Source organism: Nuphar pumila, chromosome 15 (genome assembly GCF_984573655.1).
Source record: "Nuphar pumila chromosome 15, dmNupPumi1.hap1.1, whole genome shotgun sequence".
NCBI classification, from domain to species: domain Eukaryota; kingdom Viridiplantae; phylum Streptophyta; class Magnoliopsida; order Nymphaeales; family Nymphaeaceae; genus Nuphar; species Nuphar pumila.
This window is the reverse complement of record NC_143263.1, coordinates 78,424,941-78,443,736: the sequence shown is the minus strand read 5'-3', so window position 1 is coordinate 78,443,736 and position 18,796 is coordinate 78,424,941. Positions and strand designations below refer to the sequence as shown.

Here is an 18,796-nt window from a genome sequence, read left to right as displayed (position 1 = left end):
TTTCAATAGAACAAGCCTCCAAATTATCAACACCCAAGCCCACCAAAGAAACAACCAATGGGTGCCCTTACGACGGATATATTGAGCGATGAGGACCCTCTTAGAGAAGGGTAGGTCATCCCAATCCGAGAATACATCATTTCATGCCTAAAGTAACAAAGTATGAAAGAAGAGGTATTTCCAAAAGAGATGTATTGTACTTTCTTCTCGCAATAACATAGCGAACAACAACTAGCCAAGTGTATACTATGCCTCTTAAGCTTAACTTTCATATTGTTGGCATCATGTAGAACTAACCAGCACTGTTGGACGAAATCCCTGTGAAAACAAATAGACAGGGAGCGTACCTTGATTCGCCATTGATCGTGTAGGTGATTCGGCGTTCTCCTCAGCCGGTCAACGCCCACAATGAGCCCAGGCCTTATGTCGACGGTGAGCAGGACCCTTTCCGCTGCATCCGAATGCGGAGCAGAATTTGGGCAGGGAAACAGCTACCAGTCACTCATCATCCCAGTAGTCCCTAACCCCTTATTTGTAATGGGAGATTAGGCAGTTGCGTGAATGTGGTCTCTCCACATTCACGTAACTCCCATCCACTATCTCCATTACTTGGCCAGTTACATGACCCACTAATGGCTGTGTCAAACCGGGTCAGACTGCGGGTTGGACCCGTAAAACCCAAAATGTCCAACATTCTCCCACTTGACCCATTGACACCAAAAGTGTACTAAATCGAGGTGTATACCGTTATCTCGATTTAATTCTTCATGTGGGTTCACATGCCACCCTTTATCACAAGGATGAATCGTATGAGTCAAGGATATGAACACCCCTTTATGAAATGTCATATTTTCTTGTACTACACTACAATTCACCTTCAGTGCTTAGGCATGTAAAGAAATTACCTTTATGAATAGGTTGGTCTCTCACCTATTCTATTGGTCCTTTAATATTGTTATTCTGCTATTCTCTCTAACCCATATGAGAGATTCTTTATGCAAAATCAACAATAACACAAAACTTTAGAGAATCAAAAACATAAACACAAATGTGATTACATAATGTATTGTCATACATCAGAAGGAATCAAAAAGACCCATCTCCTTTACATGTTGGGAATACAATCCCGGTGCTAGCCCTTTAGTAAGGAGATCTGCAGTCATTTCCTTCGTCCCAATTGTATCAATACATACCAGATGATTCTCAGTCCTTTCCTTAACAACAAAATATTTTAACTCCATGTGTCGACACGATGTTGAGCTCTTGTTGTTATTTGAAAAAGACACGGCTGCTTCATTATCACAAAAGATCTTTAGTGGTCTCTCAATAGAGTCCACTATACCAAGACCCATAATAAAGTTCCTTATCCAAATGGCCTGTGACGAAGTCTCGTATAGAGCAATAAATTCTGCCTCCATGGTATGAGCAGCAGTGGTAGACTGCTTTCCGCTTCTCCATGAGACAGCACCACCTGCTAGAAGGAAAATGTATCCAGTAGTGGATTTTCTACTGTCAATACATCCTCCTAAGTCCGCATCAGAGTATCCAACGACCTCTAGGTGGTCAGCTTTCCTGTAGATCAACATATAGTCTTTCGTTCCTTGTAAATAGCGCATGACCTTCTTCGCTGCCTTCCAGTGCGCAATGCCTGGATTTGACTGATATCTACCAAGCATTCCCACAGCAAATGCTATATCAGGTCGAGTGCAGGTTTGCGCATACTGTAAACTCCCAACTGCTGAAGCATATGGGACAGCATCCATCTGAGCCTTCGCAATATCATCCTGAGGACAGTCCTTCAAGCTCAATTTATCCCCTTTCACTATAGGTGCCGAACTAGGAGAACAATTCTCCATCCCATATCTTTTAAGAACCTTAAGGATATAGGATTTCTGAGATAGGCCAAGGACACCTTTAGTTCTATTACGACGGATCTCAATTCCAATGACATAAGTAGCCTCACCCATGTCTTTCATATCGAAATGAGAGGAAAGAAAATCTTTTGTTTCATGTAAAAGACTCAAATCATCAGTTGCAAGAAGAATGTCGTCAACATATAAAACCAAAATTATGAACTTACTCCCACTAGTCTTAATGTAAATACACTGATCAACAATGTTTTCAGTGAATCCAAAGTTCATTATAACCTGATTGAACTTCTTATACCACTGGCGGGAGGCCTGTTTAAGTCCATAAATTGACTTATTCAATTTGCAAACTAAGTTATTTGAGTCATCTATACTGAAACCAGGAGGTTGTCGCATGTATACCTCCTCATCCAGATCCCCATTTAGGAAGGCGATTTTCACATCCATCTGATGCAGCTCTAAATCAAAATGAGCTACGAGGGCCATGATTATTCTTAATGAATCTTTAGTTGAGACAGGAGAAAAAGTCTCATTATAATCAATGCCCTCTATCTGTGTGAAACCTTTTGCAACAAGCCTAGCCTTGTACCTCTCCACATGACCTTTAGAGTCTGTTTTGGTTTTGTAAACCCATTTACAACCAACAGGTCTAACTCCATCAGGTCGAGGTACAAGATCCCACACTTGGTTCTTTGCCATAAAGTCAAGCTCTTCTTTCATGGCATTAATCCAATGTATTGATCTTTCACTTTCAATGGCTTCTGCAAATGTGAAGGGATCTTCATCAATGTCTATGAAATCATTTGACTCTTGTAAATACACCACATAGTCCGGATGGATAGCAGATTTCCTAATTCTGGTGGACCTCCATACAGGTGCTACAGGTGGGTCAAAATGAACCTCTGTATCATGTTGTTGTTGTATATGGGTTTACAAAACCAAAACAGTAAGGCCTGGGCTCATTGTGGGCGTCGACCGGCTGAGGAGAACGCCGAATCACCTACACGACCACGCGCAGCGGAAATGCGTGGTTGTGGGCCCATAACCCATTGTTGGACGAAATCCCTGTGAAAACAAATAGACAGGGAGCGTACCTTGATTCGCCATTGATCGTGTAGGTGATTCGGCGTTCTCCTCAGCCGGTCGACGCCCACAATGAGCCCAGGCCTTATGTCGACGGTGAGCAGGACCCTTTTCGCTGCGTCCGAATGCGGAGCAGAATTTGGGCAGGGAAACAGCTACCAGTCACTCATCATCCCAGTAGTCCCTAACCCCTTATTTGTAATGGGAGATTAGGCAGTTACGTGAATGTGGTCTCTCCACATTGACGTAACTCCCACCCACTATCTCCATTACTTGGCCAGTTACATGACCCACTAATGGCTGTGTCAAACCGGGTCAGACTGCGGGTTGGACCCGTAAAACCCAAAATGTCCAACAAACACAAGAAGGAAGCCTCACACCCCATAAGACGTGTCTAGGGAGCCAAACTAAAGGAGGTCTAAGAAAAACATACATAGAGGAGATGGAAAAGGTCCCATTGCTAGTGAAGGTCTAAGAGATTATATCCTCCCGTTGTGCAAATGTGAAACCGGATAAGAAGTCCATGAGAACAGCCCATTGTTGAAAAAACAAGAATGTTGATTCCCCACGCAGTACAATGTTTCATACTTTGCCTATGGTAGGAGCATAGCATAGAGAAAGAGTCCCTTAGCTTAGTGTCACCATGATATATGTTGAAGAACCCTGTTGGATTCTAATACCAAATCTAAGTGTGGCTATAGGGTGTCACAAGAGGATTCCCAATAGCTATTGAATAGTGGGCCCACCCATTAAGTATATTTTATGTCATTTTATTACTAGTTTAATTGATAATTAGTGGCTGCATTGGGTTACAAGTTTAAAAATGCATTATTTTCAAGTTAATAGGAGTTAGTTCCAATCCTCCATGATTGATTTATATAATGAACGATGTGAGCTCAAATGGATGATAAACTATCCCATGCTGAGAGAGACTAGAACAGCTCAATACAGTAGAGCATATGCTTTCACAAGATTGGAGGTTCAACCTGTCCATCTAGCGATCATGCCTCTTTGATTCAATGACTCCCCTGTCCTTTCTTTCACCGATTCAGTTCAAACAGATTCAGACTCGATCAATATCCAATGGAAATCTAAATGTGTTGACATCCCGTACCATTAATCAAGAGTCCAGTAAACAAGTCCATTCACCCAGACCAAGGTCTGGACTGGACTCGGACTTTGCCCTACTTGGTTCTGACCGATTCTAAAATAAAAGCCGTGGAGATTTAAGCCGAGTCATTTAAGTTCACTCTTATGATTCACTTTTTTTTCCTTTCCTTTGAGCTAATCTTCTGATTCACTTTTCGAGTCTCATTGTCTTCTCCAGTTCTCTTTCAAAATAATTTTTTTTATTTTTTATATTTAGCCGATTCAGAGGTGATGTGTATCGATTTTCTGCTGATACGATACGTACAACATTGCAAAGGACTATTTGGTGTAATCGCAATAAAAGCTTTCTATATTCATAGGAATTAATGGGAGAATGGCAAATTGTTCCCAAGGACTATTGTTGTAATCTTGATCCCAAGATCAGAAAGAAAAGATCTATCAACTATGAAGAACTAGATTAACAAGGACATAACTAAATTGAAATTAATAGGAAAATAATAACTATATATAAATAACAAGAAATTAAAATATGCTGAAACTGTCACAAATCAAGCTAAGCTACTAATGATTCCTTTCATGTATAGAGGAAAAGTCCTAACATTAATGATAGGTCTCAAGTTTCTTGGATGAATAGAAGTTTAACGAAGGTAACACCAGATCTAAATGTGGATGACCCATTGAGATGGTGAACTGCATCGATCTGTAACAGACATGAGTAGAAGTCATACGAACTGTGGAAGAGTTGGGCGGTAAGCACTCCGCCTTCATCCTCTCAAACTCAGAGTTAACCTGCGCACAGTACGCTCCACTTGATTCGGTCTTTGGTCTGCTACTGAGTTCACAGAGGAATCTGGATCACCCTACTGATCTTGATCTTGATCCAAATCATGAGGAACTACCGAACTTGAGTTTAGAGTATCCTGGGCAAGCCCTGCAAACTTTGCCTATGGCAAAGTTAAGTCCCAAGGATTGATATTTTCATCAACTAAACTCCATGATAGGTTACTTAATATGTGGCTAACAACCTGAGTCTAATCATCGGTCTAAGGATAGTAAGCACTAGTAAACTAGAGTTTAGTTTTCAGGAAGGCCCACAAAGACCTACAAAATATCCTAAAAATCATGTATCATGATTAGGGGTGTCAACGGGTCGGGTTTACCTGGACCCGACCCGAACCAAGTGTTCGGGTATGGTGATAAATAAGAAGAGCTGATTAAAACCCGGGTCTGGACCCCAAAGGTCCAATTAATACATGGACCCGGGTATAGTTTGTGAAATTTTATATCAGACTCGGGCCCGACCTGAGTTCCGATTAAGACCCACAAGTTTTCAATGTAAAAATGATACAAAAATTTGTTTTGCCGTATATAACCCGGGTCTGGTTCATGTAGTTCTTATCGGGTTCGGGTATGATTTCTCTTATGGTGGGTCCGACTAGACTCAGGTCCGGACCCGATATCATACCCAAAAATCAGGGCCAGGTCTGGTTCCACCTGGGTCGGAACCAAACACGACCCATTGACACCCCTAATCATGTTCAGAGGTAATTGTATAATAAAGTATATGGTAGTGAACCACTTCTTTAAAATAAAATTAAGCAACGAGAGAAGCATCAATGTTATATTTAGATAGAATGAAAACAACTATTTTAGAAAACTGATCTATGACGACCAAGATAGAATAAGAAACTCCATCAGTTTTTTGCTTGAAACTTGTTTCCAAGGCCTATTAACAATAGCTAGTGGAGTGTAAAGTCCAGTATTTTGCCTTTGTTTGCATCGCGAAATCGTGTGTGTGAATGTGTGCGCTCGTGTTGTTGTTGTCCAAGAGGCTTATGCGCGAATTTTGGGCAATTGATGCGAGTCGCTGTTGTTTAAGGTGCTTGTGATAAAATTTTGGCAATTGACGTGGTCGGTGTTGTGCAGGAGTGTTCGGGGGTACCGCATCGGGGAAGACGACGCTTTGAGAGATGATCATCCAGCAACTTCATGATCATCGCGTTGTTCTTGTGAATCAGGTGATAATCAAGATCGTCATGGGTGTTTGTGTTGTGCTTTCTGTCATGCCCTGTTCTATTCTTTTCTCTTTTGTAAGTAAATGCGGTCGAGATTTATTTAGACAGGAAATTTCGATGTAAGCATCTTGTTATTCGATCTGAGAAGTCGTAAGAGCTCTTGGTTGCCTCCTACTTGTAGGAATTATGGGAGTTTTGATATTGTGAAAGTTTTTTTTTTATATTGCATTGATTTTGGAGTACATTCATCCTTCTCAAGCTGTATTGTGCTCCAATGATGCTATGATTGTCGGATGATGAACCTCACGCTGTTATGTTGCGCTAAAATGTTTTGGATGAAAGTTGAAACCATGCTCTTTCTTTGGAAATGGTAATGCTTGCTTCAAAGATTCGTCTAAGTTTAGGATAGTGTATTAGGTTATTGGAAATGTTATGTTTTCTTTTATACTTTTCTTTTTTATTTTTTAATTAAACAAAGGATGGTGTATTAGGTACAAAGGGTGAGGTGAGACCATCATTGTGTTTCAATGTATTATGTGTTTGACATACATCATTATTTTGAGTATTTTGATAATTGACAGCCTTTTTCTTTCATTCTTTTTTTAATTATTACATATTTACAAAGGAATCATCCTGTGAGGGTCCAATTGCTCGAGTTATCAACAAACATGGTTAGGTGATAAAGTGAGGGTCCAATTACGATGACTTCCGAGCGCAAGCCAAAATTATGATTTTAGATATAATTTCTTAATTGGATCTATATTCGGGCAAAAAACCATAATAAACTTGTTAAAACATGTAAAGTGGTGGATGGATCGAGTCATTCTATCCAAAATGAAGTAATTTGACCCATTATCCATGATTGTCCAAGTTGTTCACACATCGTCATCAACAGATATTTAGAACATAACATTCGAGTACAGTCCAAACAAATGTTGAACTTGGAACGGTTGTTACGGAACGAACAGAACCAATGTTCTGTTTCGTTCTTTTTATTCATTTAATCCAACCCGGAACTAGCGATCAAACATACCCTTAAGACACAGTAATTAGTGCCATAATGATAACCTTTGAAAACTACAAACCTCACCAATTATCTTAGGAGCTAGCCAATCAATTATAGCTTGGATATTTAAAGGGCCAGCTTCCACACCCTCGGACAATACTACAAAAGCCAAGAAGACAAGACTAGAAGTCGAGAAGGAATGCTTCTTTGGCATTGACAAAGAGTTTTTATTTTCGCAAGACATCCAAAAATTGTTTAAGATGTTCCAATTGTACCGACTCTCGGGGACTGTAAACCAGAATATAATTAAAATACACAACTACAAACTTTCCTAAGAACGGTCGAAGCACCTATGTCATGACATTTGATATAAAAGATGAAAAATGATAAACTTACCATGTTTGTTATGTTATCCTTAGACAACTTGAGTATGGTTTTGCCATTGGTAGTTCCAGTTAGACAAGATACCAGCTCCTCAAAGTTGGATCCAAGTTTAAATCCACCCAAGTCAAGGTCTTGTGAGATAACTTTTGTCTTACATTAAAAATTGTGAATCATAATCAAGACTGAGGTTGGACACGGCTCACATGAAATTTTAAAAACCATACCGCTTCCATATGCTAATCAGAACTTATGAGTCAGACCCAGCTAGTTGATTGATCCCTATTACAAAACTCAGATCCTACTGGATTTGATTCTAGTCGAGATCGGGTACATACCCAACTCATTGACACCCTATTGTGATTATTGGAAGTGTTATTTGCAGAGCAAAATGCTAATTGGAGCTCTCTCTCTCTCTCATCTAATTCTTTGATATCGATCTGAACGGGAGATGACATACACATTAATGGCTGCAGGATAATGCAAAGTACTATAACCAAGAGCTTGATGCTAACATAGAAGGAATATTTGGTGGAATATTCAGCTGCCATGAAACGCCCTTGATGTTTCCCTTGTTCCATAGTGTTAAATAATTTAATCACGAAAAGAAAAATGAGAAACAGAAAAAAAGAGGACAAGTATAATTACATTTTGAAAATAGGGCCACTAGAATATGTTAACTGGAAATACCTGAACTAGAATATGAACCAAGATTTTCATGGGTTTTCATCAGTTTTGTTTTTTTCTTAAATTTCACCATACCAATGTGATCTAGATGCTTGGTTTTATAGAAACATCAATTATGATGCATAAGAAGAATCTTTTAAGACTTGAAAATCAACAGCTTGAAATTTTCGTAAATATCTAGGCCTCCAAAAATCACATTTTTTAATCCAAGATACATGATCCAACAATTAATTCCTAGAAGATGGACCATGCCCAATACATATGCAAGGTTGGATTTGCAAAAAAACTGTTGCAAATTCCTAGTTCACATATTTCCAGTTAACATATTCTAGCAGCCCTTGAAAATGTAGATAGCACACACTAAAGTTTCATAAAAATCAGGCTTGTTCAATTACAATTTGAATAAGGAAAATGTGAGAACTAGGAAATTATATAAGAATTGGCTCCTGCTTCAGTGGGATCAAGGCAATTAACTTTTTTTTCTTTGCTAATAGTTGCAGTTGGAACGAATAGGGACAAGTAGCACAGGTATTTGATTCATCCTGGTGCGGGTGCCTTTGATGCCGGTAAGAGATAACACAGTGTAATTCGATTCTGCAAATTTGTTAAAACTAGCAACCGCTTCTCTTCGTTTTATCTCAAAATGTCAACCTGTGTAGTGATTAGACCAGTGAAGGAACGATACTGACGGTGCAATCGAGTATTCTTTTCTTTGGCATCTCTACATGGAATGAAGTATTCTTTTCTTTAGCATCTCTACATGGACCTCTTCCAAACTACATATCCGCAGAAATAGACCATCCGCCGATTACATAAAACCAATCTGCTCCTCTTGTGGACCATTATTTTAGCAGATAAACCATTCACACAACTCGCTATTAAATGAACGCTGGAAAAAAAACGAAGTATGCATCCCCAAGACATACAACAAGATCCTTCTTTTTCAATGCAAGAGATCAGGATTCCAAGCTGGGAAGTCTCTCTCTCTCTCTCTCTCTCTCTCTCTCTATATATATATATATATATATATATATATATATATATATATATATATATATATATTCTCTCAGTGCACACGTTGACCAAGGTTAAACAATATTCCATATTCTTCAACAAACACAACAACATATTCAGAACAGCTCTTCTATTTGTGCTACACAACTCTCTCTCTCTCTCTCTCTCTCTCTCTCTCTCTCTCTCTCTCTCTCTCTCGTTGACCAAGGTTAAACAATGTTCCATATTCTTCAACAAACGCAAGAACATATTCAGAACAGCTCCTCTTCTGTTTATGCTACACAACTCTCTCTCTCTCTCTCTCTCTCTCTCTCTCTCTCTCTCTCTCTCTCTCTCTCTCTCTCTCTCTCTCTCTCTCTCTCTCTCTCTCTTTCTCTCTCAGTGAACACGTTGACCAACAATATTCCATATTTTTCAACAAACGCAAGAACATATTCAGAACAGCTCCTCTTCTGTTTATACTCTCCCTCTCTCTCTCTCTCTCTCCAAAGAAGACAGCAAATAAAAGAGAGAAATATAAGGAAAATGAAGAGGAAGATCACCGAAGATGAATTACAGCCATCAAAATCACTACCAACAACTTTAGATCATCAGCAATTTGAATTTGATGTATTCTTAAGTTTTAAAGGGGAGGACACTCGCAAGGGCTTCACGAGCCACCTCTATAAAGATCTGGAGCAGCGCGGCATACGAACATTTATAGATGATGAGAAATTGAACAAGGGGAAGAAGATCAAGGAGCTATTCAAAGCTATCGAGAGATCCAATGCCTTCATTCCCATCTTCTCCAAGCGCTATGCTGAGTCCAGATGGTGCCTTATGGAGATCACCAAGATAATTGCGTGCGAGAGGTTGATCATTCCAATATTCTTTGACGTCAATCCTTCAGATGTCAGGCGTCAAAAGGGACCTTTTGAAGCTGCATTTATGAAACACCAAGAAAATAATGAGGTGAGTGGCATGGTCAATGAATGGAAGGATGCGTTGAAGAAAGCTGGTGAGATTTCAGGGTACAATCTCAAAACTGACACAGATGGGTATCTCTCTCTCTCTCTCTCTCTCTCTCTCCCTCTCAGTTAAAAAGGTGGTTTCAACTTTCAACCACAGGCTCCCCTGCTGAAGAAAAAAGAATAATCTCACCATTTCAAATTCATGTGCTTGAAGAAGCAACAGTAGCTGCGAATACACTATTGCCATGAATTGCTAGGCTAATTTTGTGCTTGTTATTCTTACAGTATAGTTGTTACCGCAAAGTATATTTTTAATTTCTTTTCTGCAACTTGGCAGCAACGAAGCGAAGCTGATCATCCTCATTGTCAAAAGGGTTCTTAGTGAATTAAACAAGATACCCCTTGATGTAGCAAAACACCCGATTGGAATGGAATCTCGTGTAGAAGATGCGCACGCTAGTGATGTTCGAATGCTTGGCCTCCATGGAGAAGGTGGATTAGGAAAGACAACAATTGCCAAGGCCGTATATAACAAACTCTTTCTTAACTTTGAGGAGAGCAGCTTCATTTCAGATATTAAAGAAACATGCAGGCAAACACACGGACTTGTCTCCCTACAATCCCAGCTTCTTCATGATGTTTTAAAAGAAAAAATAGACATTGTCAATGTTTCACAAGGAATCAGCATAATCAAACAAAGAATCATTCACAAAAGAATTTTACTTGTTCTTGATGATGTTGATAATCAAGACCAACTTGATAAGTTGGCTGGTGGTCGAGACTGGTTTGGTTTAGGAAGTAGAATTATCATTACAACAAGAGATAAGGGTGTGCTGATTAAGCACCAAGTAAAAGAGCATGAACTTTATAAGCCTAAAGAGTTGGACCACATTCAATCGCTTCAATTGTTTAGCCGCTATGTGTTTGTCAGTGACCAACCACCAAACGAGTACCTTGGGTTAGCAGCAGAAGTTGTAAGAGTCACAGGGGGCTTACCATTAGCTATTGAAGTATTTGGGTCACTTTTTTATGACATAAGACCTATAAAAGAATGGAAAGAAACATTGGAAAAACTGAAGCAGGTTCAAGATAAGGATGTCCACAAGAGATTGAAAATAAGTTATGAAGGACTTAGCCATGAAGAAAAGTGTATATTTTTGGATATTGCATGTTTCTTTATTGGAAGGGGTAAGCTGAATGCGACTTTTATGTGGGAAGATTGTGGTTTTTTTCCGAACATATCAATGAGTATTCTCCTTCACAAATCTCTCATTAAGATTGATAGCAACAACAATAATGAGTTTACAATGCATGATCAAATTCGTGATATGGGAAGAGAAATCATTCGAGAAGAAGGCTTTACAGACCCTGGGATGCGCAGCAGATTGTGGGATGAAGATGAAATATTACAAGTGTTGCATAATCAAGAGGTATGATTTAACTCAAATAGTTTCTGTATTTTAGATTTTAGTCATTTCTTTTTCTTTTTTTTGAGAGAAGATTTTAATCATTTCTAGCACAGGATTTAAGATTCAACCCAACGATTCAAATACCATAGCTAATGGTCATTTAGACTGAGCTTTTTGCCATGCCTGCCATTTTAACTGGCATGAAACCTAACTCTCCAAAAGAGTGAGGCTTTAAAGACCTTACCATATCCCAAAGACTGCACAGTATTTACAGAGAGGATGGTCATGTAGCAGCTAAAGCCAATTTTTATTTCTATTCTTTTGCACAAGCTTTAAGTGATATCTTTTCTCTTAACTTCTCAAAAAACATTTAAATCTTAAATTTTATATTGAAATTCAACTGAAGAGCTTTCTTTCTCATTTTCATCTTTAGAACAAAAAAAAACAAGAATTAGCAACTCCAATCAGTTTGCTCCCTTAATGCAGCAGAAGCCAATAAAAGATTCAGTTCCCTTGTTTTGTATACTTGCGCTCAAAGTTTTTTTTTCAGCATAATGAACTGGATTTGGTTGGTTAATTTTTTTAACCTAAGTTAAAAGATCCAAGTCATTTCTTGTCTGGCTGACAACCAAGCGTATGTACCTCAACTCAGGATAGCTTAATTCCTAAGTCATAGAGTTTTTTAGGTATTTCCAATACAGTTTGTTTCGAGTCATAAGATACATCAATTTACTCTTATCTACACTTTTCGAGTCCTTGATCATTCAGGCCTTAACTGAGCTGCATGATCAATCTGAGACTACCAAAATTGGTTAAATGATGAAAATCAACTCAACCGAGTTCTCAAATCCTGAGCTTCTTTAAATGTGCAGAGTATTTCGCTAGCTACAGATGGCACATATGAAGTTTTAGTGACATGCAGGCCATAGATTTCTGTTATGACTGGGTTGAGTATTTGAGTCTCACCTGATCCTAAGGGATTTTTGAATGCGTGAACACAGAGTGTGTCCCATTGCAGGAAGCATGGGGTAGGGACAAAGTGCTCCTGCCCCACACATTTTTTCCCATTCATGTGGGACACAAGAATCGGATGGTGGGAGGTCCGACCTCTTGCGCCCTGATGCAGGCATCTGGGCAGCTTGTGTCTGACAATGCAAATGTCCCCCGAAAGGACTCAAATAAACCCCTGAGCCGCATTCACTGAGAAGAGACCAATAATCAAGTTGAGTCAACTGTCTTAGATGAGCTCCGTAGATGCCTATAAGGGTCCGTGTGAAGTTCATGTCTTTGGTGGGTTTTTTTGTTTGTTTATCTTCCAGGGAACAAGAAATACCCAAGGCATCATTCTTAATCATCGGCATGGAAGAAAGACATATCTGAGCACTACAGCTTTTGCAGCAATGACGAATCTCAGACTGCTGCACATAAATCATACTGAGATTGAAGGCAAGTTTCAGTTTTTTCCTAGAAAGGTCAAATGGTTGCAATGGCATGGGTGTTCCTTAGAATCTCTGCCATTTGAATGCAACATTGAGCAACTTGTTGTTCTGGACCTATCATTAAGCAAGATCCATCAACTATCGGTTGAAAATGGTACAGAAATTGAGTTCAACATGATGTTTCAGTCAAGACCAAAGGTCAGGCATACTATAATAAACCTTATATGTTGAACTATTTCCATAACACAAACAATGATTTTTTCCCCCTAATTGGCAGGTGTTCAAAAGATTGAAAGTTCTAAATCTCTCTGGTTGCCAACATCTCATTACCACTCCTGATTTTGCTAAAGTACCAAACCTGGTGATTTTGACACTTGGAGGCTGCAATAATTTGGCTGAAGTTAATAAAATGATTGGGCATCTAAAGAATCTCATTTACTTGAATATGAAAGACTGTAAAGAACTAGTGGAGCTACCCAATAGCATTTGTTGCCTTAGTTCTCTTGAAATTCTCATTCTCGAAGGATGCAACAAGATAAGAAAATTGCCAGATTGCATCACACGTCTAAAGTGCCTCCGTCGACTAACTCTAGAGGGATGCAAATCACTAGAAATACTACCAATTTATATTGGAAGATTGGAATCATTGGAGGAGCTCATTCTTGATCGCACTTCATTGAGAAAGATACCTGATTCAATAGAAGACCTAAAGAACCTTTATAAGTTATCATTAGATAACTGCTGTTTTCTGGAGGAATTGCCAGATTCCGTTGGAAAGCTCGAGTCTTTAAAAGAGCTTACCCTTGGTGGCACTTCATTGACTAAAATACCTGATTCTATCTGCAACCTGAAGAACCTCATTCAAATGTATATAATAGGGTGCAGATCCCTAAAAGAACTACCACAGCAAATTGGGAGTTTGGAGTCCCTAAAGGAGCTCATTATTGCTCACTCCATTCTCATAACAGAGATACCTGATTCAATAGGCGATCTGGAAAATCTCCATCTACTATCTTTAGCAGGGTGTAGTGCATTGAAAAAATTACCAGGTTCAATTGGTAGATTGAAATCTTTACAGAATCTTAAACTTGAGAATACCAAAATAAGAAAATTACCAAAAGAGGTTGGACAATTGAACAATCTTAAGAGGTTAGTGCTAGATGACTGCCAATACCTCAGAGTAATACCAGCCTCGTTTGGATTACTTGAAAAGCTTGAGGAATTGTTAATAGCTGGTATGAAGCATCTCAAAGTTATGCCTAACTCATTGGGAAAGCTGAAAAGTCTTCACTACTTGAAAATGTCAAGAGGTGGGATCAGAGAACTGCCTACAAACCTTGGAGACCTCAGACAGTTAAGAGTCTTAGACCTGAGTTTCAGTTGTGAGCTCACCATGCTTCCTTTAAACTTCTCTCTTCTCGACTCCCTAGAGACACTTGATGCCCAAGGAAGTGGCTGGTTAGGGAGTGGAATTCCTATTGATTTTGAAAAGCTGTCATCATTGAAAAGATTGGACTTGAGCTTCAGCAACTTCTGCAGCCTTCCATCAAGTATTGCTCTGCTTCCTCAACTCCAGGAACTTTTCATACAATGTTGCAAAAAGCTTAAGTCACTTCCTCAACTTCCCTCATCTCTGATAACTATTGATGCAAATAAATGCACCAAGTTGAAAAAGATCTCAGATGTTTCAAACTTGAAATATTTAAGGCAACTATATTTGAATGGATGCAAGAGTCTTATCGACATTCGTGGCATTGAAAATCTGAAATCTTTAATAGTTTTGCGTATGGATGGTTGTAGAAACCTTAGTCATGATCTGATGAAGCGACTCTTAAAGGTACAGTCTGGTACTAATGCACATTTGATTTAGGATATATGCTTTTTAATTGGCTTAGAACTTTAAGTTTCTTGGTTTCATGCTAATATCTCTCATAGCAGGCGATATTTGAGCACTTGGAGCAATTCAATTGTTCTGGAAATCTCGTTCGTGACAGGTCCATGAGTCCACAATTATCTTTTGGGATCCCAAGAGTGTTTATAGGTGAGCCCTTGCTTGTAGACAGTTTGGAAGTGTGCATGGATAGGAGTGATGGTCCAAAAGTAATTCAGATCACAGTTATGGAGGATGATGAGGTACTATTTGAAACCGAAAGGGAGGCTGATCACTATCATGTTCGCAAGTCCGGTAATTGCTTCTGCAAATTCAGTTTTGGAGAGGATGATGAGATAAACATGTATCTAAGGGATGGATGTGTTATAATACGGGCATCAACACATGATGGCGATCCCAAGCTGATGGGTGGTGAAATAGCATTTCAACAACTACAGGATTTTGATTACAGAGATGCTGAATGAAATACAGCAGGAAGAAAGAGAAGGAGATGATAATGGTGATCATGATGGTGGCGATGACACAACTTGTGATGACCAAGATGATGGTGCGGCCAAATTATTACTGCAAATCGATTGTGTAAGAGCCAAAATGACTAAGATCATGATAAATCTCCAGTGCAGGCAGAATATTGCCGATCTATCACTTCTTGGCTTCAATTTAATCTTGCAGTATTAGTGTATCCAGATCACACTTATCCAGTTCGCATGCATTCTTATCCTTATCTTGAAGATCTGTTCACGTAACTTTGTAATCTATTGAGATCCATTGTAACTGTTGTAAATCTTCAATCCCTTTAATCGTGGGATACATTCATTTGTAACTATATATGCTAATTCAATTATCAATACAAAACATTTACCATTCATTGATGTTTCCTCATCTTACCATTCATTGACGTTTCATTATGGTATCAGAGCAGGTGTGCTGATCCATTGGAATTCACAATCTCCTCTGCATCCTGCAACTGAAATGGTGGTGGTGAGAGATCTCTACTCAAGGCCAAATCACTGGATCCTCTTTTATGTGTGTGATTGTTCATCCACACACCTTTGTGCTGGTCGTGCCTGTTTTCTGTTATTGACTGCATTCTTTTACGTGTGTGATTGTTCATCCACACACCTTAGTTCTGATTGCTGTTATTGACTGCACATTTGTCATCTTTGATCTTGAGGAGTACTGTTGTCAGATCACCTCTGTTGCAGATCAACAAATCTCAGAGACCAGCAGTTTTTCACTCTCATGGCTACAGACAACAATCAACAGAACTCAAATAATGAGGGTCCAAGAGGCGCAGATGCTCCAGAATCACCCTATTATTTGCATCACTCTGATAATCTAGGTGTGGTCATCGTTTCATCTCAACTAAATGGTGATAATTATTGGCTCTCAGTGCAAATAATAAATTCGGGTCAGGTCTTTACCAAAACCCCTAGCACATTCATCAGATTTCGAAGCATGGGATCACTGTAATCACATGGTCCTATCTTGGCTTTTGAATGCCCTATCCAAGGACCTAGCCAGCAGTGTTATTTATGCAGACACTGCTAGAGAAGTCTGGATCAATTTAGAACAACGCTTTTCGCAAGATAATGCTGCAAGAATTTACCAATTGAGGAAAATGATCACAAATCATAGACAAAATCAATCTTCCTATTGTACTACCCTTAAATATCTTTGGGATGAACTGAATTCGTATTCGCATATTCCTAAATGCACATGTGGAGCATTCAAGAGTTGAATGACTGTCAACAGGAGAAAGTGAAACAGTTCATCATAGGACTAAACAACTCCTTTGTCACAGTTTGGAGTCAAATTTTAACCATTAAAACTTTGTCTAATATCAGCAAAGTGTATGCAATGGTGATGCAAGAAGAAAACCAAAAGATGTTGCAAACCAATCTTGCGATTATGATAGAGTCGGTTGCTCTTGTTGCTAATACCAACTCTTGCAATCGAGGTAACATGGGATAACGAAATCCGGGACAAGGTCATGTACAGCCACGAAGCGAATATTGTGGAATGGTAAGACATCAAGGCACATTGTTATGTCATCCCAAGAGTAACAATCAAACTAAATGTGATTCTCTTGCTGCTACAAGTCTGTCAAATGTGGCCAATGTTGGTGGTGTTTCAAATGCTGCCAACGTCTCCAACGAGCAGCAATTGACCTCTGCTGCACTTTCGACTTACCTGCAGCTTACTGATGATCAAAGAGAGTAGCTCCTGTCATGGACTAACATAGATGCTCAAGCTACTTCGGCTAACCTTGTAGATGATACTATTCAAACACATTTTTCCAAATATCCTTGGCTCATTGACACCAGTGTGTCTGAAAAGACACTGTCATTCAACTGGGTCTAGATCTCAGGATCCAGACCCAATTCGTTTTATCTAACTCTTGTTTTATTAAGAGTTTTATTTAAACACATGCTCATTAATGGCATGTACATGTAATGGGTATTTTAGTACCCTAAATATTGTCCCTGCAGCCACCGATGCCTCTCTCCCTCTCTACTCCTCTTTCTCTTGTGATTAACGGTGGAATACCATTTTCTTACATGGTATCAGAGCATCAGATCCTTCATTGAAGATCGTGACCTCCTAGAGCATTCAGTCCAGCCCCTTTGTTCTCTTATAAGGTATTTTTCTTCTCTTCTTTTCCCTTCTTTCTATTAAGATTGTATTATAAACTGGATCAGGTTTTCCATTTAATGTTGGGTTCTCTAATGTAACATATATAACTTTATGTTTGGGTATGGATCTAAATATTTGGTCCAACCCAGTTACTACTTTGTGTGTGTATATATATATATATATATATATATACATGAAGTAGGGCACGACTTCTATTGTGAAGTCCCCCCTTTTACTCTCTCTCTCTCTCTCTCTCTCTCTCTCTCTCTCTCTCTCACGTTCTTCATAGGGCCATTCTGACATGGTATCAAAGCAGGCTTCTGCACCATGAGTCGACTCCGAAGGGCATGTCCAGCGAGATCGACACTGCAGGTGTTGTTTCGTCCAGGACTATCCAGCGAGATCAACGTCCCAGGTGCTGCTTCTTCCAGGTTCTTTCGTCTGCCTTCTTTTCTATTATTGTGCCCTATATTTTGTCTACATCCTCTCCTCTCCTCTCTGTTTAGTCATCGACTGCTTCTTCCAGGTTCTATTTCTTATTGAACCTTATGTTTTCTTCAACTATCGATCAGATCTGATCGTAGATCTCTTCGACTGCGTGACTGTTGCTCTCTTAATTAAACCCTGCGTGACCGTTGCCCTCTTTACCTATATTTTTTTGTTCATCACGTCTGATTTGGATCAGACAGTCGGACCCAAAGACTATCTGAAGTCCGAATCTGCCCAGACGTGTGTTCTGATATCAGATTTTGTTGACAACAGTCATCGACTGTTTAGATCTGTTTTCTTAGTTGTTGTGTCTTCTTCGCCTGTCACGGTTTGATCTGAGTTCACTTCAGATCTGAAGCGAATCATTTTTTTATTTTTTCATGATCCAAATTCATCCCTTTATTCCTGATTTCTGATTTCTGATTTCTGATTTCTGATTTCTGATTTCTGGTCATTCCTTCCTGACCTAAAATACCAATTCTTTATTCTTTATTCTTCATTTAATCTGGTCTGAATTTATTTCAGATCTAAAGTCATTCCTTAAGTGTTTGGCAGCAGTCGGATACATTCAGTTTACTGTTTAGTTTTCATGGATTCTCCTACCCTACCATCTAGTTTTCTAGGTCAACTTATCTCAGACAAACTGAGCAACAACAACTATTTGACCTGGAAGAGGCAGATATTGTCTTTCATTAAGAGTCTCGATCTCTATGGACACCTAGATGGAACGATCTCTGCACCATCAGAATTTATTGTGCAGGAAATTGTGAACGATAAGGGAGAGGCTTCTAGCAGGTCTGTTCGAAATATTGAATTC

At 39.2% G+C, this 18,796-nt stretch overlaps 1 protein-coding gene across 1 annotated transcript; it reads left to right on the top strand.

Moving 5' to 3' along the window:
• Positions 1-9,689: 9,689 nt before the first annotated feature.
• On the top strand, positions 9,690-15,317 carry LOC149815694 (disease resistance protein TAO1-like). Its single transcript, XM_089990610.1, has 5 exons — positions 9,690-10,201; positions 10,452-11,544; positions 12,843-13,160; positions 13,240-14,799; positions 14,901-15,317. Exons 1-5 carry the CDS (start codon positions 9,690-9,692, stop codon positions 15,315-15,317), a joined length of 3,900 nt encoding a protein of 1,299 aa, XP_089846736.1.
• Positions 15,318-18,796: the final 3,479 nt, after the last annotated feature.

Coding starts and splice junctions, on each gene's coding strand:
- LOC149815694 (XM_089990610.1), top strand. CDS start 9,690: ATGAAGAGGAAGATCACCGAAGATGAATTACAGCCATCAAAATCACTA. Junction 10,202..10,451: donor CTCAAAACTGACACAGATGG/GTATCTCTCTCT, acceptor GCAACTTGGCAG/CAACGAAGCGAAGCTGATCA. Junction 14,800..14,900: donor TGATGAAGCGACTCTTAAAG/GTACAGTCTGGT, acceptor CTCTCATAGCAG/GCGATATTTGAGCACTTGGA.